We start from the raw sequence: 21,212 nt of genomic DNA on the forward strand, positions 1-21,212 counted from the left end.
TGGAGATTGGAGTGTTTTCCGACCCTCATCACACAGGACGAAGGGGCGCTTCTGCATCCCAGCCTCCGGTCCCTGGCTCTCACAGCCTGGATGTTGAGAGCGTAGACTTTGCCTCTTTGGGTCTGTCAGAGGGTGTCTCCCGCGTCTTGCTTGCTTCCAGGAAAGATTCCACTAAGAGGAGTTACTTCTTTCTATGGAGGAGGTTTGCCGTCTGGTGTGACAGCAAGGCCCTAGATCCTCGCTCTTGTCCTACACAGACCCTGCTTGAATACCTTCTGCACTTGTCTGAGTCTGGTCTCAAGACCAACTCTGTAAGGGTTCACCTTAGTGCGATTAGTGCATACCATTACCGTGTGGAAGGTAAGCCGATCTCAGGACAGCCTTTAGTTGTTCGCTTTATGAGAGGTTTGCTGTTGTCAAAGCCCCCTGTCAAGCCTCCTACAGTGTCATGGGATCTCAATGTCGTTCTCACCCAGCTGATGAAACCTCCTTTTGAGCCACTGAATTCCTGCCATCTGAAGTACTTGACATGGAAGGTCATTTTCTTGGTGGCAGTTACTTCAGCTCGTAGAGTCAGTGAGCTTCAGGCCCTGGTAGCCCAGGCCCCTTACACCAAATTTCATCATAACAGATTAGTCCTCCGCACTCACCCTAAGTTCTTGCCAAAGGTCGTGTCGGAGTTCCATCTGAACCAGTCAATTGTCTTGCCAACATTCTTTCCCCGTCCTCATTCCTGCCCTGCTGAACGTCAGCTGCACACATTGGACTGCAAGAGAGCATTGGCCTTCTACCTGGAGCGGACACAGCCCAACAGACAGTCCGCCCAATTGTTCGTTTCTTTTGATCCCAATAGGAGGGGAGTGGCTGTGGGGAAACGCACCATATCCAATTGGCTAGCAGATTGCATTTCCTTCACTTACGCCCAGGCGGGGCTGGCTCTTGAGGGTCATGTCACGGCTCATAATGTTAGAGCCATGGCTGCGTCGGTAGCCCACTTGAAGTCAGCCTCTATTGAAGAAATTTGCAAAGCTGCGACGTGGTCATCTGTCCACACATTCACATCTCATTACTGCCTGCAGCAGGATACCCGACGCGACAGTCGGTTCGGGCAGTCAGTTCTTCAGAACCTGTTTGGGCTTTAGGATCCAACTCCACCCCCCGAGGGCCCTGTTTGTTCTGTTCCAGGCTGCACTCTCAGTTAGTTGGTAAATTTTTTAGGTCAATCTCAGTTATGTCCTCGCCGTTGCGAGGCCCAATTGACCATGGTTGTTGTTTTGAGTGAGCCTGGGGGCTAGGGATACCCCATCAGTGAGAACAAGCAGCCTGCTTGTCCTCGGAGAAAGCGAATGCTACATACCTGTAGAAGGTATTCTCCGAGGACAGCAGGCTGATTGTTCTCACAAACCCGCCCACCTCCCCTTTGGAGTTGTGTCTTCCCTTGCTTTGTTTTGCTACATATGGGACTGACGAACACGAGCCGGTTCGGGCGGGAAGACGGCCGCGCATGCGCGGTGCGCATGAGCGCGCGAGGACTAGCAAAGGCCTTTGCTAGTGAAGTTTCCGATTGGAGGGGCTGCCGTGGACGTCACCCATCAGTGAGAACAATCAGCCTGCTGTCCTCGGAGAATACCTTCTACAGGTATGTAGCATTCGCTTTCTACCCACTGAAATCCATGCTGCAGGTCCCAGAATGCATCAGTACAGGGTTGTCAGAAATGGTCTAAAATCTCACTGCTGGAACCAGGTCACTTGGCAGCTCTGAGAATCCTATATAATAATACTCACCTCCAACGTTCTAACCTGCCTCGGACCGTGGATCCCTCGGAGGTGGTCTGCTAAGCCGCTTAGAACGCAGAGACGCCAGTAACGTCATTGACAGCTGATTCCTAGGAAAGGCGGAGCGTGTTTCCCTACTCCTCCCACTGCCTGGGAATCAGCTGTCAGTGCACCGCTCCCTGCCACTTCTGAGCAAGTGACAGGGAGCGGGGCAACACAGAACCCCCCCCCCCCAGCGCATCACCAAAGCACCCCCCACACCTGAAGAACATCAAAAACCCCTGCCCCCCCCACACACACACGTCACTCCCTTTCTCCCACCCCGTTCAAGGCCCCCTCACGCCCCTCCCACCAAGTTCAAGACTCCCCCCTCCCTCCGATTTCAACACCCCCCCTCCGCTTAACTGACCCCTGGACCCCCCTGCCGTGACCCTCTTGAACCCCCCCTTTCCGCCGAAAACCCTCCTCCGCCACCGTCGCGTTTCTGGGCTGACGACAACCAAACTTCTCTTCTCGGCTGCGCCGCAGCGTTGCTTGATGAATGATCATCTGTTCAAGTTTCTGTGCGTGTGTCTGACATCAGACACACACACAGAAACTTCAACAGATGATCATTCAACAAGCATCACCGGCGCAGACGAGAAGAGAACTTTGGCTGTCTTCAGCACAGGTACGTGATGGCGGCGGGGGAGGGTTTTCTGCGGGAAGGGAGGGGTCGAGAGGGTCGCGGCACGGGGGTCCAGGGGTCAGTAACGCGGAGGGGGGTGTTGAAATCGGAGGGATGGGGAGTCGAACTCGGTGGGAGGGAGGGTGTGGAACTCAGAAGGGAGGGAGGCAAGGAGGGGGGTCTGGAACTAAGACAGAAGGAAAGGGAGGGAGGGAGGGGTCTGGGGAGGGGGTCTGGAACTCGGGAGGGGGGGATTACCTTGCTAGCACCCGTTTCATTGCCTACTGAAACGGGCCTTTTATACTAGTCTCAATATAAACCCTGAACCACCAGATCTGTAACACACACCATGGTCCCTAACAATGGATCTAGGGCTTTTCCCCATACAACTCATCACACAAAAATATTCAAATCACAAAATATAAACAAACGAGAGTTAAATTCCTACTGTAAAACTAATAGTTTCCATTTATATAATTAAAAATAAAATTATTTACTCTACCTTTGTTGTCTGGATGTTTTATTCATGTTTGTCACAGTATCCAGTTTGTTTTCCTCTGTCTTTTCTTAACTCTCTTTTCAGGGTCTCCAGTCCATCTGCCACTTCTTTCCATTTCAGTCTTCTTCACATCCTCTCCTACATCCATCTCTGATTTTGATCTTTTTCTTTCAACCTTTTTCCATTTATTTTTCTGCCTATCTGTTCATATTTCGTTTATTCTTACTATCCAGTTTTCAATCTTCCTCTATTTACTATGTAGTAGAACTGCAGCTTTCCATCTTCCTCACCCCAACCCTCCTATTCCTCATCCTATGATTCCTCAGGTTTTTTTTTGCTACGTCCCTCTCACCCCCTCCCTTTGTGTCTCCTCCCCTCCAGCACCTCCTTTCTTCTCTCTTCCCCTCTGTATAGCACCCCTTTTCTCTATTCCCTTCTGTCCATCATCTCCTCTCTTCCACCCCCCCATCCAGCATCTATCTCCCCTTTCATCCAATATCTCAACTCTTTCCACCTCCATCTAGTATTTCCCCATCATCCTACACCCCCATCCAATATCTTCTTCTGTTTCTCTCTCCCTCTGTTAGCATCCCTCCTTTCTCACTATCCCATGTCCAGCATTCCCCTCTCTGCCGCATTCCCCTATCCCATGTCTAGCATCCCCCTCTCTGCCCCGTTCCACTACAAGGTTCAGCATTCCCCTCTCTGCCCCATTCCCCTACAAGGTTCAGCATCTCCCCTTTGTCTCTGAACTCCCCTTCCATGTCCAGCATGTCCTTTCTGTCTTCCTACTCTCCTCCTATCACTCCACGCCAGTGGCGTAGCCAGACTGCCAATTTTGGGTGGGCCTGAACCCAAAGTGGGTGGGCACAAAATTTTCTTTCTACCCCCCTCCCCCAGCAAAATTTAGTCACACTTTTCAGTGAGCTTTCAGAGGCCAAAACCTCCTGCCTCAGGTCAGTATAATGCTGTTACGGTATCCTCTCCTGACCTAAGGAAGGAAGTATTGGTCTCTGAAACTTTATTAACACAGGTACCATATTACTTTATCCTAAATTAAAAATACAATTATTTTCTTTACCTTTGTTGTATGGCCATTTACTTTTTCTCATTGTGTTGCTCCCAGTCTCTAGATTCTGCTTTCCTTCGTCTTTCTCATGCCAGGGTTTCCTGTCCGTTCATCACCTATGGCTTTTCATCTTTTCCTCACCCTTGTTCTCCACATGCCCCTTCCTCTTATTCTCCAGTCTTTCCCTACTCTGTCCTCTCCCTCTTTCCATCCAGCAGCTCCCCTCTTTCTCTCCCCATCCTTCCAGTGTCTCCCCTCTTTCTTTTGCATCCAGCGTCTCCTTTTTCTCCCTACCCTTCCATCCAGTGTCTTCCCTCTTTCTCTCCTTATCCTTCCACTCATCTACCCTCTCTCCTGATCCTTCCATCTAGTGTCTCTATCTCCCCTCTCCTTCTATCCAGTGTCTATCTCTCTACCCTTTTCTGTTCAGTCTCCTCCCTCTCTCCACATCCTTCTAGTTTCTCCCCTTTCTCTCTGCATCCTTTCATCCATCTCCCCTCTTTCTCTCCCTATCCTCCCATGTCCAGCAGCTCTCTTCCCTCTAGTCCCTTCTTCCTCTTCCTTCCTTGTCCAGCAGCTCTCCAGCCCCTTCCTCCTCTCCATCCCATGTCCAGCAGCTCTCTCCCTTCACTCTAGTCCCTTCTTCCTCCCTTGTCCAGCAGCTCTCCAGCCCCTTCCTCCTCTCCCTCCCATGTCCAGTAGCTCTCTCCCTTCCCGCCAGTCCCTCCCACGTCCCAGCAGCTCTCCCTTCCCGTCAGTCCCTTCTTCCTCTCCCTCCTATGTACCAGACGCTCTCTCCCTTTCCTCCAGTCCCTTCTTCCTCTCCCTCCCATGTCCAGTAGCTCTCTCCCATCCAATCCCCTCCTCCTCTCCATCCCATGTCCAGCAGCTCTCTCACTTCCCTCTAGTCCCTTCTTCCTCTCCCTCCCATGTCCCAGCAGCTCTCTCCCTTCCCTCCAGTCCCTTCTTCCTCTCCCTCCCATGTCCAGTAGCTCTCTCCCATCCAATCCCCTCCTCCTCTCCATCCCATGTCCAGCAGCTCTCTCACTTCCCTCTAGTCCCTTCTTCCTCTCCCTCCCATGTCCCAGCAGCTCTCTCCCTTCCCTCCAGTCCCTTCTTCCTCTCCCTCCAATGTCCAGTAGCTCTCTCCCTCCCATGTCCCAGCAGCTCAGCCATTTTCCCTCCAGGCCCGCCCATCCACAACCTTCCCGCTGCCCTTTTGTCCCGGGGAGGCAGCGTTCAGCGTTTCCTTCCTGCCCTGTCTTCTCCCCAGGCTCCGCTGCATTGTCCCTGCAAGTGGAATCCTTCTCCTTTTCGGCCGTCGCGCTGCGCTGCGCTGCCATACACACAGGCAGCTTCGCTCTCCCCCACCGCGTTCATCCGGCCCTAACAGGAAGTGCATCAGAGAGGGCCAGAATGGACGTGGCAGGGAGGAGCAAAGCTGCCTGTGCGAACGGCAGTGCAGCGCGACGGCCGAAAAGGAGAAGGATTCCACTTGCAGGGACGATGCAACGGAGCTTGGGGAAAAGACAGGGCAGGAAGGAAACGCTGAACGCTGCCTCCGCGGGACAAAAGGGCAGCGACAGCGTGCGGATGGGCGGGCCTGGACGGAAAATGGGTGGGCCTGGGCTCGTCCAGGCCCACCCGTGTCTACGCCCCTGCTCCATGCCCCCCCCATGTCCAGCATACCCATTCTGTGTCCCTATAACCCCATGTCCCTTTTTACTTCCTACCCAATCCAACATCTCTATCTTCCCCATATTGTTCCAATACCCCCTTCTCTTCCCCCATTCCAATTCAGCATCTCCCTTCAGTCAACCTACCCCCACCCATTTCCACCATTTATCCTTCTCCTCCTGAGCAAGCATATTCCCTTTCTTTCCATCTTTCTCTGACCCAGCATCTCCTGTCTCTTCCCTTCCAACTTTTGTCCAGCATATTCTCTCTCTACCCTCCATTCAGCATCTTCCCCTATTCCCCCCCTTCACATGTTCAGCATCTTGTCTGTGTCCGTATCCCCCTGCCCATCTTCCCTCCTTCTAATCTCACTTTTTTTTAGTAGCTGTCATCTAGACTAATCTTCATTTTGTGCATCTCAGTAGCACAATATTGGATGATTTTCGTTCCTTCTGGAGCTCTACAGGTGTATATATGGAGCCTCAGCATTTTGAATAAGTTCTTTTCAACCATACAAATATTCTGATTCCTGAGGCAGGCACTGAACTGCCGAAACACAGTTCCGTGTTGAGTCTGACTGAGTCCGATTGTATCTAATTGATTTGGGGACAATATATTTGGATTTAATCTACATTAATCTCTGGGTTTGGTTCCTCTGTGGAAGATCACTGGTCCTTCCCTATGCCTTTCCTTTTGGATCTATCCTGTTTATATCATTTTGAAGATGCAATCTCCAGAACTATACACAGTACTCCAAACAAAGTCTGACTACGACTTATACAGAGACAATAAGAATTCCTTTCTCCTGTCAGCCTTTCCTCCTCCATATGCACCCAAGCATCCTTCTGGTGTTTGCCATTGCCTTTTCCACCCGTTTGGCTACCTTAAGATCTTCAGATGTGATGACCACTGGGTCCTGATCTTTTGTACACAGATGTAATTTACCCCCGTACACAGTGCCTATCCCTTGAGATTTTGCAGCCTACATGCACTAGACCAGGCTTGTTGAACCTTTTTCTATTGGGGCTATACTTTATATTTTGTAACATCTGGAGGGGCAAAACATGTGTGAACCAACTCATTCATGCTTCCCCTCTAAGCCCTCTCCATCCACCCCCCCCCCCCAGTTAACCAAACAGATAATAATGATGGCCAGGTATCTACGTGTTTCTTGGGCATACTTGCATAACCATTACACATTTCAAGTATTCCCCATTAAAGTCTCTGTATCCACGCCCAATACTTTCCCCATATAACCTCCACCTCATTTATTTTCTCTTATAGCTACTAATTTACTCAAAGCATAAAGGTTGCTTAGCCTCTTAAAAAAAAAAAAACCTCCTCCAGTTTATCATGCCTCCAGTAAGCAGCAATTTCATATGTTCCATCTCCTCTGTTAGTACCAAAACTTAGTTTGTGAGCCCTCTAGGGACAGAGAAAGAACCTGCATGTAATGTGTACAGTGCTGTGTACATCTAGTAATGCTATAGAAATGATTAGTAGCAGTAGTAATAGTATTTCTCTCATATGTACCCCCCTGCCTTCACCCATTCTCCATCTTCCTTCACTAAAATTTTTTTTTTTTTTTTTAAACTGAAAAGATGGACTGTCCTTTTTTAAATTTGTTTGGACGCCCATTGCCTCACCTGCAGATTCCTCTGGCACTGCCATGACTCCTATCAATAAGCTTAAGCCATGTGGCACCAGAAATTCAGGTTTGTCTCGCAGTATTAAGTCTCTCCCCCCCCCCACCCCCAATTTTACTGTATTGACTATTTTTCCGCAATATGCATCTTTGCTTTCCTAAAAGCTTCTCTGAGCTTTTCCAGATATTATTGTTTGCCTTCCTCTTTCTGTGATTTCTTATAGTTTATGAAGGCTAATCTTTTTTCCTTACTTTTTCAGCTACTTTCTTCAGGAACCACAGTGGTCTCCCTTTTCGTCTTACTTTTATTTACTTCCCTAGCAATAAGGTTTGTTGCCATTTAAATAGGTTCTTTCAGTTTTGCCCACTACTTTTCCCATCCAGCTGACTTCCATTTTGACAAAGTTAGATTTCCTGAAGTCTAAAGACCCTCACTTTTGAATGAACCCTCACCACACGTGTCTTCATACTGAAGCACACCATCCAGTGGTCAATGGATGCCAGATATCACCAACTATAACATCAGAAATACTCTCCCCATTCATAAGCACTGGGTCCAATATGACCCTCTACCTCACGGGTTCCATTACCAGTTACTGGAACAGTTCTCCCTGTATTGAATCCAAGATCTCTCTTACTTCTAGATGGCACCACAGCAGGGATGCCCCAATCAGCATCTGGTATACTGAAATCATCTCTCGATAGTACTATAGTACTTTCTTTTCATAGAAATATTATATCTTCAATGCTCTGTAAATCACACCAATGTAAATAGATCAGAGCTTCAGGGGTCAGATCATGTTTGGGGTCACAACGTGGGTGGCTTCTCCATAGATGCATCATTATTCTACCGGGGGTAGGGGTTGTCATATGATTTTGACTGTGGTCATGGGGTCACAGCCACAAAAAGAATAAGCACAGAACTAGATGTTCCATTCCCTCTTTCCACATTAGCCCACAGTGCCTCCTCCTTACCCTGTAAGTCCTACAATTCTACTACTTTAATATTATCTTTAACAAATAATGCCTTTCCTCCTCCTGTTCTTCCCACCCTGTCTTTTCTGAATCGATTATAGTTCATGCTTCTCCGTGAACCACCATCTTCATGGTGCCCATTAAGTTCAAGTCAACAATGGACAGATCCAAGATGGTGTCGTTGTGAGTAACTGCTCCAGACACGCTCAGATTTCTGACCTAAACACTGCTGAAGAGGGCTCTTTTCTTTTCGCCGTGAAATGGGGAAAAGGAGAGCAGTGCCGTAGTGAGGGCGGCTGATACCCGGGGCGGGTCACCACTGCACACCCCCCCGGGTGCAGCACGGCGCCCCCCCCCTCGGCGCGCACTCCCTCCCCCTGGAGCGCATTCTTACTTAGTTTAGAAGCAAGGGGCGAGCAGGAGGGCCGATCCGCCCCCCTAGTCCACGTCGCTGGGAGCTGCGTCGGCTCCATTGGTTCCTTGCTCTCTCTGCCCCGGAACAGGAAGTAACCTGTTCCGGGGCAGAGGGAGCAAGGAACCAACGGAGATGACACCCCCCCCAGTGGCGTGCACCCTGGGCGGACCGCCCCACCACTCCCCCCTTCCTACGTCACTGAAGGAGAGGCAAGGTTCAGGAGAATCCCTCCACCCCTACCGGGACTCACCTTCTCCAGCAGACGACTTTGGAACAATTCGGGGTGACGCCGGGTCCCAGGCAAGCTTCTACCCCCGCTGTTGGTGCAAGTGCGTCAGCGCTTGCCAGCAGTGTAGACGGGGTTTCCTTGAGCCCTGTCCAAAGTGCAGCTCCTCCCCAGACAGGACAAGGCTGTGTGGAATCAAGTCCTGCAGCCCAGGCTCCATGTCGAGACCTGTGCAAACAGGGAGGGAACCTGCCCACGTTGAGAGGAACATCAAGCGCTAACAGGCTGGAGGAAGGAACAGCAGTACCTATACTGTCTTCACAGATAGTGAGTACATTGGAACAGTCTGCTAACGCTCCTCTTCCTGTTTTTTCTTTGGGGAAAATGGAAAAACCAGCCATAGTGACAATGGATTCACTCTGGGACTTGACATTTAATATGCAGCCTTCTTTGCAATCATTGATAATTAAAAATTCTAGTGAAATTAAGACTTTATCCGAAGCTGCTCTCATCCAGGCACAGGTTACTGCTAAACAAGTTTCTGAAGTGAAGTTATTAGATGAAAGGATTCAGAAGTTGGAACTTGTGGGACAAGTCTCATTAAGGGAGAAACATTTTACTTCTAGACGCGTGGAATATTTAGAAAGTCAATCTAGGAGGCTCAATTCGAGGTTGACTAACTTTCCTAGATCACCGTTAATTACATCGATACGAATGGTTAAAAAATACCTGGTTGAAATTTTAGGTATGTCAGAGGATTCATTACCACCCATAACCCGGGCGCACCCGGGCGCAGTATTTACAAAGTAATGTTAAGATGTTATCAGGAACTTTACAATCCCAAGGAGGAGAAGTAATGAACCTCACATCTTTTTTGGAATCCTCATTAGAGGTAATAAACTTAGAGAACAAGTATGTTGGCATCCTTTGCTCTGGAAATGGATCGACAGGCAGTATTAAAACTTTCCTTTCATCATATGGACTCTTTATTTTTGGGATCTAAAATAAGAATTTATCCTGACCTGTCCAGAGAAACACAGAAAAGGTGTAAAGCTTTTTTAGCTTTACGCCCGAGGACTTTGGCGTTAGGTGCAAATTTTGTACTTAAAATTTCCTTGTATCTGTCGTATATTATTTCAGTCCAAGCAATTTCAATTTTTTGATACCAAACAATTAGAAGAATTTTTGTTAAGCAAAGAAGAGGTTACTGTAACTGTCTAGTCATAGATGATACACTGTATGATAGCCTGGGGTAAGCAACCTGGGTAGCATTAACTTAATTCAGTTAATTACAAGATATATATCTTCTTTTTTTTTCCTTTCTTGGATCTAAATTACTTAAAAATATAGTGGACGATAGAATAATTTCAGTCATCTTGTTTTGAAAATTTCCTTAAGGTTATTTTCCAATTTCTTGTATTATCACTTAAAGAGTTGTTTAATATAATATAAAATTTAATTAAATTCAAGTCAACAGGGCATCCAAGAGAGGAGGGGTAGGACGGAAAAATTCCATGGGCCTCCAAGGGGGGCCCGGCGCTGGGGTCTTTCTCTCTCTCTCTCCTGCTCCTGATGGGACCCGGGTGATCGTGTCCCAACAGGAGCAGGAGTGAGAAAACTCCGGCGCCAGGCTCCCCTTGGAGGCTGGGGAGGACCTGGAGGAACAGACACAGCAGGCTGCTCTTTTTCACAGTCTGCCACATTGCCTTCCCCTGAGGCTGCTTTCTCCCTCAGGCCGCACACGAATGAGCAGCAGCGATCAGGGAGGGTGGGGGTGGCAGCAGCGATCGGGGGGTGCTGGGGCGGCGGTAGCAGCAGTGATGGGGGGTGTCGGGACGATGACAACAGTAGCGATGGGGGGCAGCAGCAGCAGCGACAACGATCCTGGGGGGGGGGGGGGGGGCCAAGTGGCAGCAATGATCCTGGGGAGGGGGGGGGGGGGGGGCAATGGCGGCCTTGCCCCGGGCCCAGCTCAGTCTCTCGGCAGCCCTGCAAGTCAATCCTAGCTATTATAGCCTCCAGATACAGAAATTCATCTCCTATACTACAGGCATTAGTATACACAGCTTTCCAGATGTTGCCTTTTTTCCCATTTCTATTTAGGGGAGAGATTATCAAGGTGTCAAAAAATGCAAGCTTTTACTGCACCTTGATTTACCACAGGAGTCAGCAACCTGCAGTATAAAACAGACCTGCAGGTTCCTGACTACTGTGATAAAGGAATAAATGCCAACTGCAAACCACCCAATGAAAGCGAGATCTAAACACCTCTGTACTAATTCCTTGTCTGCAGTCTTGACAGTTTGCTCATCTATTATCGGGGTAAGCAGCACTTCAAAGCTATGTACTGAGGTGTGAAATCTAGTATGTTCCTTTTGTAGATAGGTCAAAACCCCCTGAAATAAATTACTTGTTCTCTTTTACCAAATAACTAAAAATTTGACTTACCTCCTTGATTTTCCTTTCCAAGAAATTCCAAACACTTATCGCACGATTGCTCAAACACAAGATCATACAAACCTTTTCATGACTCAGGCATAGGCATGTTCAAGGGTGGGTTTTAGGCGGAAGGTAGACGAAATTGCGATTCATGTGCACATTTTGTAAATGCACAAGCACGCATGCAATGTTTCCACAAATATTTACACCCCTCCCAAGCTTGTGTAAATGTCTGCGACCTCAATTCAGGTAGGATTTCTGCAGCTTTTGTGTATTTCATTAAGACACATAGATGCCTATCAGGCTCATTTTCGAAAGAGAAGGACGCCCATCTTTCGACACAAATCGGAAGATGGGCGTCCTTCTCACAGGGTCGCCCAAATCGGCATAATCGAAAGCCAATTTTGGGTGTCCCCAACTGCTTTCCGTCGTGGGGATGACCAAAGTTCACAGGGGCGTGTCGGAGGTGTAGCGAAGGCGGGACTTGGGTGTGCCTAACACATAGGCGTCCTCGACCCATAATAGAAAAAAAAAAAGGACGTCCCTGACGAGCACTTGGATGACTTTACCTGGTCCTGTTTTTCTTACGACCAAGCCACAAAAAGGTGTTGACCAGATGACCACCGGAGAGAATCAGGGATCACTTCCCCTTACTCCCCCAGTGGTCACTAACCTCTTCCCACCCTCAAAAAACATTTTTAAAAATATTTTGTGCCAGCCTTAAATGTCATACACAGGTCCATCACAGCAGCATGCAGGTCCCTGGAGCAGTTTTATTTTCATCAATTTTTATTGACGACACAAACATAACCAATACAAACACAAGTGTTTCATAGCAAAGAATATTTGACTATGCAGGATATAGTACAGAAACATGAAACCATTAAAACAGGCCACCAACAAATATTTCTTGTTTACCTCCCTTTACCCACATCCCACCCCTATACTGTATAACTACAATCCAGCAATATGCATAGTACAAACCCCTCCTCCCTTAACATCTCCTAAACCTCCTAACCCTCCCTTCCCCACCAATCCCCAAATGCAAAAACAACACAAAGCCCCCCTCCAGGTCCCAAACAGTCTGGTTTCTTATGACCCCTCGAGACACCAGAACAGGGAAAGAAATAACTTCATACTACCATACCCTCTACCCCCCCCCCCCCCCCCAGGTACATGATTAATTAATGATCCCATATGAAGTTGAAGCTCAGGTAGCAAGCCACTCAGCCAGCGAAACCCTTCACATCAATCACCAAACTTCTACCTCTGGGAAACAGGGAAGACAGAGAGGGTCCCCAAAGCTTCAGAAAGCGAATTTTACGTTTATGTGAACCTCTTATCTCTCGCCTCCCATGTTACCAATTGATGCAGCTGGTTGCGCCAGTGCCAATACTCAGGACGTGCATCCGAAACCCAGGTCTGCAAGATACATTTACGTGCCAGTAAGTAGGCTTTCCGAAGCATCATCCTCAATTCCACAGAGGCTCCCCCACCTGACCCAGAGCAGTCCAACAGCAAAAGGGACGGGGACCGCGCCACCTGGTGCCGAATAAGCGACGACAGGTACACGGTAACCCGATCTCAAAAGTGGCAGACTTTTTCACAAGTCCAAAAGGCATGGTAATAAGTATTATCTGACTTTTTACATTTGGGACACACTGAAGAGGACAAACCCCCTGCATTAAGATTCAAAACGTCTGCAGGTGTTCCCAGCATAGCCCTGGCCAGCACATCTTCAGTAGGTATATCACCGTATAGGACTTCCACCATTCTGCTCCGGTGAGCTCAGCAGTTGAAGAAAATTCTGGGCCTCTGCCACTGTAAGACAAAGTTTTGTTTCACCTTGATATGAGATGCGTAGTTTGGCAGGGTATGAGAGAGCGAATTTGATCTTCCGATTATATAACTGCGAGCAGATTGGCAAAAAATTCCTTCTTAGCATGGCCACAGCCGATGAATAATCTTGAAAACACAATATTGTTTTGGCTCTCATAGCGTAACTCTTGCAAAATTGCAGTTTTATGAGCAAAATTAAGGAGACAACATATCACTACTCTGGGCCTGGAGGACCCCTCTTGCCTTAGGCCTATCTGATGGGCTCGTTCTACCACCAGCAGCCCGCCAAATCTGATAGAGATAATTGCTGCGGTAGCCAGCGTTCCATAAAGCCCCGAAGATCTCTCTCGTCTACTGATTCTGCCAATCCCACAAACTGCAAGTTATTTCTGCAAGATCTATTTTCCAAGTCCTCTAACTTATCTTTGTAAGTATCCAACACTTTTGCATACGAGTCTGGGCTTCCTCCACCTTCGTCATCTTGTCTTCCAGTTCCCCAGTGCGGTCTCGGTAGGTTGCTAATTCTGCAGCGATACGGTTGAGATTACTTTGAAGTTGTTCTAACTTTTAATCTATGGGGCCCAGCTGGGTGTCCAAAACATGCTCCATTGCTCCAATTACTTCCATTGTTACTTCTGCTACCCATGCAGAGCCGACAGTAGAGTTGGGCGGGCTAGCAGGTGCCGCCATCTTGTCCCCCTGTAATTTCTATTTGTCTTTTTTTTTTTTTGTTACATTTGTACCCCGCGCTTTCCCACTCATGACAGGCTCAATGCGGCTTACATATTATATACAGGTACTTATTTGTACCTGGGGTAATGGAGGGTTAAGTGACTTGCCCAGAGTCACAAGGAGCTGCCTGTGCCTGAAGTGGGAATCGAACTCAGTTCCTCAGTTCCCCAGGACCAGAGTCCACACCCTAGCCACTAGGCCACTCCTCCTCTTTCCGGAGGTTTTTAGTTGCCATTAGTTGTTAATCACCAATTTCTTGAATCTCACCCCTCAGAAACTCTTATTGAGCAGGTACAGCCTAAAATCCGAGGTTTGCTGTGTAAAAATTAGAGGTTTTATGGAGAGGTGGCAGGAGCAGTTTTAGTGGGTGCAGTGCACTTCAGGTACACACAGTGGATCCAAAAAAGAGTCCTCTCTCATGTAATGTCTTCCCAAACAATGTCTTTATTAAGATCAATAAAAGCCCGACACGAATCGTGTTTCGGCCACACCGGCCTGCATCAGGGGTCAGCTTTGGTTAGAACAGATGAAACAGCTGAATTACAATGAAATTGTAAAGAACAAGGATGTCTTATTCTGTCTTGTTCTTTACAATTTCATTGTAATTCAGCTGTTTCATCTGTTCCAACCAAAGCTGACCCCTGATGCAGGCCGGTGTGGCCGAAACACGATTCGTGTCGGGCTTTTATTGATTTTAATAAAGACATTGTTTGGGAAGACATTACATGAGAGAGGACTCTTTTTTGGATCCACTGTGTGTACCTGGTGTTCTTCATTTCTCCTGTGGAGAGATCACCTTCTGTGGTTGTTTCACTTTGCAGTGCACTTCAGGCAGGTGGACCCAGGCCCATCCCCCCCTACCTGTTACACTTGTGGTAGTAAATGTGAGCCCTCCAAAACCCACCACAAACCCACTGTACCCACATCTAGGTGCCCCCCTTCACCCGTAAGGGCAATGGTAGTGGTGTACGGTAGTGGGTTTTTTGGGGGGGTTGGGGGGCTCAGCACACAAAGTAAGGGAGCTAGGTACCAGGGAGCAATTTATGAAGTCCACTGCAGTGCCCCCTAGGGTGCCCGGTTGGTGTCCTGGCATGTCAGGGGGACCAGTGCACTACGAATGCTGGCTCCTCCCATGACCAAACGGCTTGGATTTGGTCGTTTCTGAGATGGGCATCCTTGGTTTCCATTATCACTGAAAATCAGAAAGGACCAAGTCTAGGGACGACCATCTCTAAGGACGACCTAAATGTCAAGATTTTGTCGTCCCCGACCGTATTAGCGAAACTAAAGATGGACATCCATCTTGTTTCGATAATTCGGGGTTCCCCGCCCCTCCACCAGGACATCTTGCGAGGATGTCCTCAGCAAAACTTGGGCGTCCCTTTCGATTATGCCCCTCTATGTATCTCTATAAAATAGGGCCAAAATAGGAATCTACTTGCATCTGCAACGTAGGCATCTTGCATTTATTACCCCCAATAAGACTTCAAATCCAAAACACCCTGGTAATAGAGATAATAATGAACACATTAAATGGGGCCATAAGTCACTTACATTAGAGCCATTTAGAAAGTTTCCAACTGCAAGTAGAGTTGCCAGGACACACTTAAATGTCTTATTTTTCGACAACTGTTCCATTCCGAGTTTAAGGTCAAACAAAGGCTCTGAAATTTCCTGAAAGAAAAATGCAAAGGACACAGACTTACCAAAATTGAACTTGTGATTAATTTTATGTTTACATTAACCCCCTAATTCTATATAAGTCTCCAAAAATTGCACGCCCAATCTGCGTATGCAATTTAATTGAATGAGCTAATTAATGCCTATAATTGGCTTAACAAGCAATTAGAACTAGTTAGTTTTATTGGCATTTACATGCAATCTGAAAAATGGGGCGCAGGAATAGGAGGGTTAAGGGCATTACTAAAATTAATGTATATTGGTGCAAAGGGCTTCACCTAAAGTTAGGCGGGATTCCTGGGCGTAACTGCCATTAAACCATGCCTAACTTTAAGCTTGGATTATAGAATAACACTTTTTTGGGACCAATTTTTTTTGATGCCATATATAGAATCCAGCCCTAAGGACAACAAAAGCTTATAAGGTTCAGCCTTCGTTGGATGCTATTTTAGTGTTCTCTCTCATAAAAGCAAGAAGCAACACCATGTCACTGCCAGTTTTGTCTCTTCATGTAAGAACTGTTTTAGTGATTCCTCCTTGGATCATATCTAAAAATCTAACTGCAACATCAGATCTATTGATCCTTTTCTTCTCCTCTTAAATATGCCTCTAGATTCATCCAGAATGACTTAGTCTAGAACCATATTCCAACAATATTTTGCTCCCACTGTAAATTTGTACAGAAACCAAAGTATCATGTTACATTTTAGTGCATTTGAATGTACAGACAAAGTTCAACAAACAAAAAACGGCAATATCTTTTTATTAGACTACTTTAATGCATTCAACCAGGGAAGCTAGGATTCAAATCCTGCTTCTCCTTATTAATTTGAGGAAGTCATTTCAACCTCCTCAGGTATAAGTTTATATCATAAACCCTCTAACAGGGAAAAAGAACCCAAACTGTAGTACACCTTGAGCTCAATCTGGAAAGGCAAAAAAGGTGTTAATTGACGTTGGTGTTATTGTTTTACTGTGATGTAATGTAGGGCAGCAGCTTTTCTGGGTTGCACCAAACAGCAACTGCTGTTAAAGCAAAACAATAGAACCTGATAACTACACAAAGTAAAAGAAATAAACAGGGGGGTAAGAAAGGAGTAGTTTTCAAACTGCAATTTATGCAGATTATCTTGGGAAGTATGATGTTGGGCAGATCATAACTGTTGGCGGGGGAGGGGGGGCGCACTTAAAGACCCTGAAAGTTAATGGGGGAAGGAGGGCTGAAGGTTTGCCAGGCACCTAACACCCTTGCCTTTGTCCAAGACCTTTTTTTTTTTTTTTTTTTGCAAAATAGAGGTTGTTATTAGATTAAAGTAAAGATAATACAGACATAACCAGATGAAAACAATATGGGTTAGCTTCCAAAAGATAATCAAGAAATGTTTTAAATTAGAGAGCATAAGGGGGGTTCCAAACTATGGCTCAAGGTGCAATATCCTATTCCTTGTTGTGATAGAGCTGAAAGTTCAAAGGTGCAAAAGAAAATGATGTCCTCTCTCTCCCGAAAAGGTGAATAAAGTTGATTTTCTCAGGGTCATCAGTGAGATGCTGGCATAGTAGTAGTAGTAGTTTTAAGAGTGCCAGATACACATTTGGTCTCTGAGAGATGGGGATCAGTACTTGAGGCAACCTCAGGTGAAACATGATTCATGTCAGTTAAGAGTTCCCTTACCGACTTGGATTAAGAAGTTTTGGACCAGAATAAGCAAGTGAAAGTATCTTATTTTTTAAAGTTAATGAATAAGAAGAGCAGTAATTTGGAGTTAATAAAATATTGGGTAAGGTTTTCAAACGTTTTCAGTAAACAATAGACCAGTGATGATGTGGTGCATAAATCTTAGACAGCAATGAGACTGTGATCTGCTGGACTGGTACCACTGAGGTTTGGTGAGTGAATTTGAACCAAGAATTATTTTGTCAAACACAATCATGAGTCTCATTAAAAAAAATACTGTTTGTTTACTTGGAAAAATTTGAGGTTTGCCTATTATTGTGAAATCTATAGATACACATTTGGTGGCACTGCATGAAGCTCTAGAGATCCTGGAAGTCAGCATAGACTACCGAGGTGAAACTGATCCTACGAAAGAAAATATTTGATTATGTGACATGTCTTCTTGACAGAACTGTAATGACTTCCTATTGAGCAGGAGATCCCAAGTTGACATTGCTAGGGTTTAAGAGGCCGATATTCAGACTGCGGGAGTTAACTGGGCTAACTCCTGTGGTCGGTGCTAAAACCAGATATTCAATGCCGTACCATTTCTGGTGACTGACATTGAATATCCAGTTAACTTTTGGCTGGTTTGATTTTGACCAGCCAAGCCAATATTCAGCATTGGCCAGTCAAACCAGCCAAAGACAGAACTGCCTTGCACGCGGCCAAATATGGCCGCTAAAGTTATGTGATGATGCACCAAAAATCAGCAGATAGCCAGTTATATCGCGTGATATAACCAGCTATCTACTAGCTGCTAACCAGCAATATTCAGCGGGATATGGCTGGCTATGTTCCATTTAACTGGCAGATGCCGATTCTGGCTGGTTAAATGCCTTTGAATATTGTGTGTGTGTGTGTGTGGGGGGGGGGGGGGGGGGGGTTAAGTGATTTTTCTGTGGCTTATTGCTGCTTGAGCTGCATGCTCCTAACTGCCAACAGTACTTATTTTAACAGGGGATGCTTGCAGTACCAAAATCTCCCCAGATCAGAATAGCGGCAACATGGCTACCCCTTCGCAATTCAATCTGAGATGCATTATTTACGTTTTAGGAAATGAGCAAAAATGTTTTTTTTTAAACTTGCATTTACATAAGTATATTACCTATATGTATCACATTTTTTTGATTGTGAGGTAATAAGGTTGGTAACTGTATTTTAAAGTATGCGAATTTGTATGCTTAGTGACTGTGTGTCAAAGTTTGATTGTACTCCACACTTTGGGGTTTACATTGGCCATAAGCAGAATATCAAGTTGACATAAATACATAAATAAATATTCCTATGTGATACGTTACAGAATGCTAAAACAATATAATTGGATCCATCCAGTCAGAAGCAACAGAACACCTTCTTGGTGGTGAGGGGAACCAAAACAAACCAATCTCTATCCTCATCCCTCAAGTTTCCTAGTTGCTAAAGTTGTGTGGAGCAAAAGTTGATCAGGCCATGGCCCCTGTGGTCCACCTCATTCAAATGTTTATGCATCCAGTCATAATCTAAGATCTTTTCTATTTTGGCAACTCACATCAGTGACAGATATCCGACTGCTTTGCACTGGAAGAAATCTCTAATCTTCCTATAAATTTGCTTGGGTACAAAGCATTTGTGATATCTTTCTATGGAAAAGCAGGCTGCAGAGATAAGAGAGTGATCTTATTTCTTTTTTGAGATCTAGAAACCTTCTACAAACTATTAAAATTCTGATGTTTAGTGAGAGTGTCTTCTGTGATTGTGGGAAAAAAGTTTATTGATGCGAGGCCTTGCCACCTTGCTCATTGTTTTCTTTCCCTTTACGTGAAGCAATACCTCTGACTTACATCTCTCTCATTCTATATTTTGTTGCATTAAATATAATTGTTGACAATAAAGTTTGTAAGCCCATGAGAAAGTGACACTATCGAGAGGAATGGATGAGTGCAGAGCTCCCTCAGGGTATGGTGTTAATTTGAGTAATTGACTTCGCACATCCCCTCAATTTTGTCAGACACAGTGACAGTAGGTGTGGTAGTTCTCCTGATGTCCACCAGCAGGCAATTAGAGTGGTTTAAACACACTGTGGGTGTCAGCAGCAAAAAGAGAATGAAAGTACAACTATGGTAGTGACATGTGGAGCAGCTGAGCAAAGCACAGCAAATACAGAGGACAAAATAAAGCTAACTAAAGCTGACCTCCTTTCCTGGCTGTCAGAGCTCAAAGAGGAGACAAAAGGCACTGCGGGAGAGTGTCAAAAACACTATGGCAGAGGTGAAAGAAGAGATTCGGGATTTAGGCCGCCATTTAAAAAAGACTGAGGATGTAATGGAGAGACAGAAGCAAGAAGTGTTTACTTTAACTGATAAACTTCCCAGACAGAAACAAAGCAGCATGGGTTGGGGGAGTGGTTTAAGGAGTTGGAGAACAGTTCCCACAGAGCCAACTTGCGAATTAGAGGGGATCCAGATTTCAAAGTTTATAAGGAAGCAGAAGCAGTGGTGACTGACATCTGCCAAATTGTGTGGTAGTCTGGCTGGAGGAAGGGGAACCATTGCATTAATTTAAGCTGGAGAAAGCACATCAAAGCCTAGGGCCCTGCAAAGAAAAAGAACCCCAAGATAGAATAGCATACTTTCATAGTTACCAACAGAAGGAGACTGTTTTGCTTAAAGCACATCAGATGAAGAATATTACTTGAAAAGGGCATCATATAGAAAATTTTCAGGATCTAGCATGGATGACCTTACATGATATGAGAGTAGTTAACAGAATACCCGAGAACAGAAAACTTTCATTAAAGGTAGCAATTCACCATGAAAGGTGTTTCCAAGAAAGCGGACATAAGAATAACTATACTGGGTTATACTGGGTCCATCTAGCCCAGTATCCTGTTTCCAACAGTGGCCAATCCAGGTCATGGGTACCTGGCAGAAACCCAAATAGTAGCACGATTCCATGCTACCAATCCCAGGTAAGCAGTGGCTTCCACATATCTATTCTGAATAGCAGACTATGGACTTTTCCTCTAGGAACTTGTCCAAACTATTTTTTTTTTAAACCCAGATACGCTAACTGCTGTTACCATCTGTAATAAAAAGGATTTTAGAGATTGCTTTTCAACTCTAAGTGACCGGCAGTGCACTCGCTCATTAAAATGATTAACTTTGATTGTGTGAAAATATGTTGGAATGTAGAAGATAAGACATAGCTCTAATTAATTTGGTATGTGAAGGGAGAAGTGGAGCCTGTTTCGCATTCAGACTGGCCACCTGGACTGAGAAACCTGACCACATTCCCACAGTACGGCTTGTTTACCTAAACAGAGAAGTTCTCAAGCATTCTGTAATTTTCCTTGGCTCTGAACATGAGTTCTAAGCCTAATAAAAAAAGGGGGGGCCTCTTAAGGTGAAACCAGAAGCTCATCAATGGATGGACGCATTGCATAGAACCAGACTCCTGGTCATGAGACTCCGGCTTCACTGAAAAAGGGGCTTCTCTCAGTTGATGTAAAAAGCCTGGATGATGTAAGGACCAGTGATGTATGTATGGTGTATGTATATTGCTTTTCCTGGTCAAGAAACTCCTAGCATTGCTTGGATGTAGGGACCAGTGATGTAATGATTGTTTATAGGTATTGTTTATTTTCAGTTATATGGCTTAATCATTGTATATATCTGAAACATTGTGTATATTAGACAATAATGAACCTCTAATAAAGTCTCATTTACCTAATATGAATCCAAAAGAATCCACAGTAATTACTGAGTAGTCTGTGTCAGTGAGGCAGGCTGTAAAACCAGGTCAGAACACCATCCTCCAGCAACAAGTTCTAGAGCTTAACTATTTTTTGAGTGAAAAAATAATTCCTCCTATTTGTTTT

General features: G+C 45.8%; 1 protein-coding gene across 1 annotated transcript in view; it reads right to left on the minus strand.

The window, feature by feature from the left end:
* FHOD1 (formin homology 2 domain containing 1) overlaps positions 1-21,212 on the minus strand; it is a 586,414-nt gene that overhangs the window by 92,475 nt on the left and 472,727 nt on the right. The window contains exon 16 of the mRNA XM_030203753.1: positions 15,514-15,633. Coding sequence (XP_030059613.1) covers positions 15,514-15,633 — 120 coding nt within the window. The remainder of the gene's footprint in view (positions 1-15,513; positions 15,634-21,212) is intronic.

Source organism: Microcaecilia unicolor, chromosome 5, assembly GCF_901765095.1.
Source record: "Microcaecilia unicolor chromosome 5, aMicUni1.1, whole genome shotgun sequence".
Classification (NCBI taxonomy): Eukaryota; Metazoa; Chordata; class Amphibia; order Gymnophiona; family Siphonopidae; genus Microcaecilia; species Microcaecilia unicolor.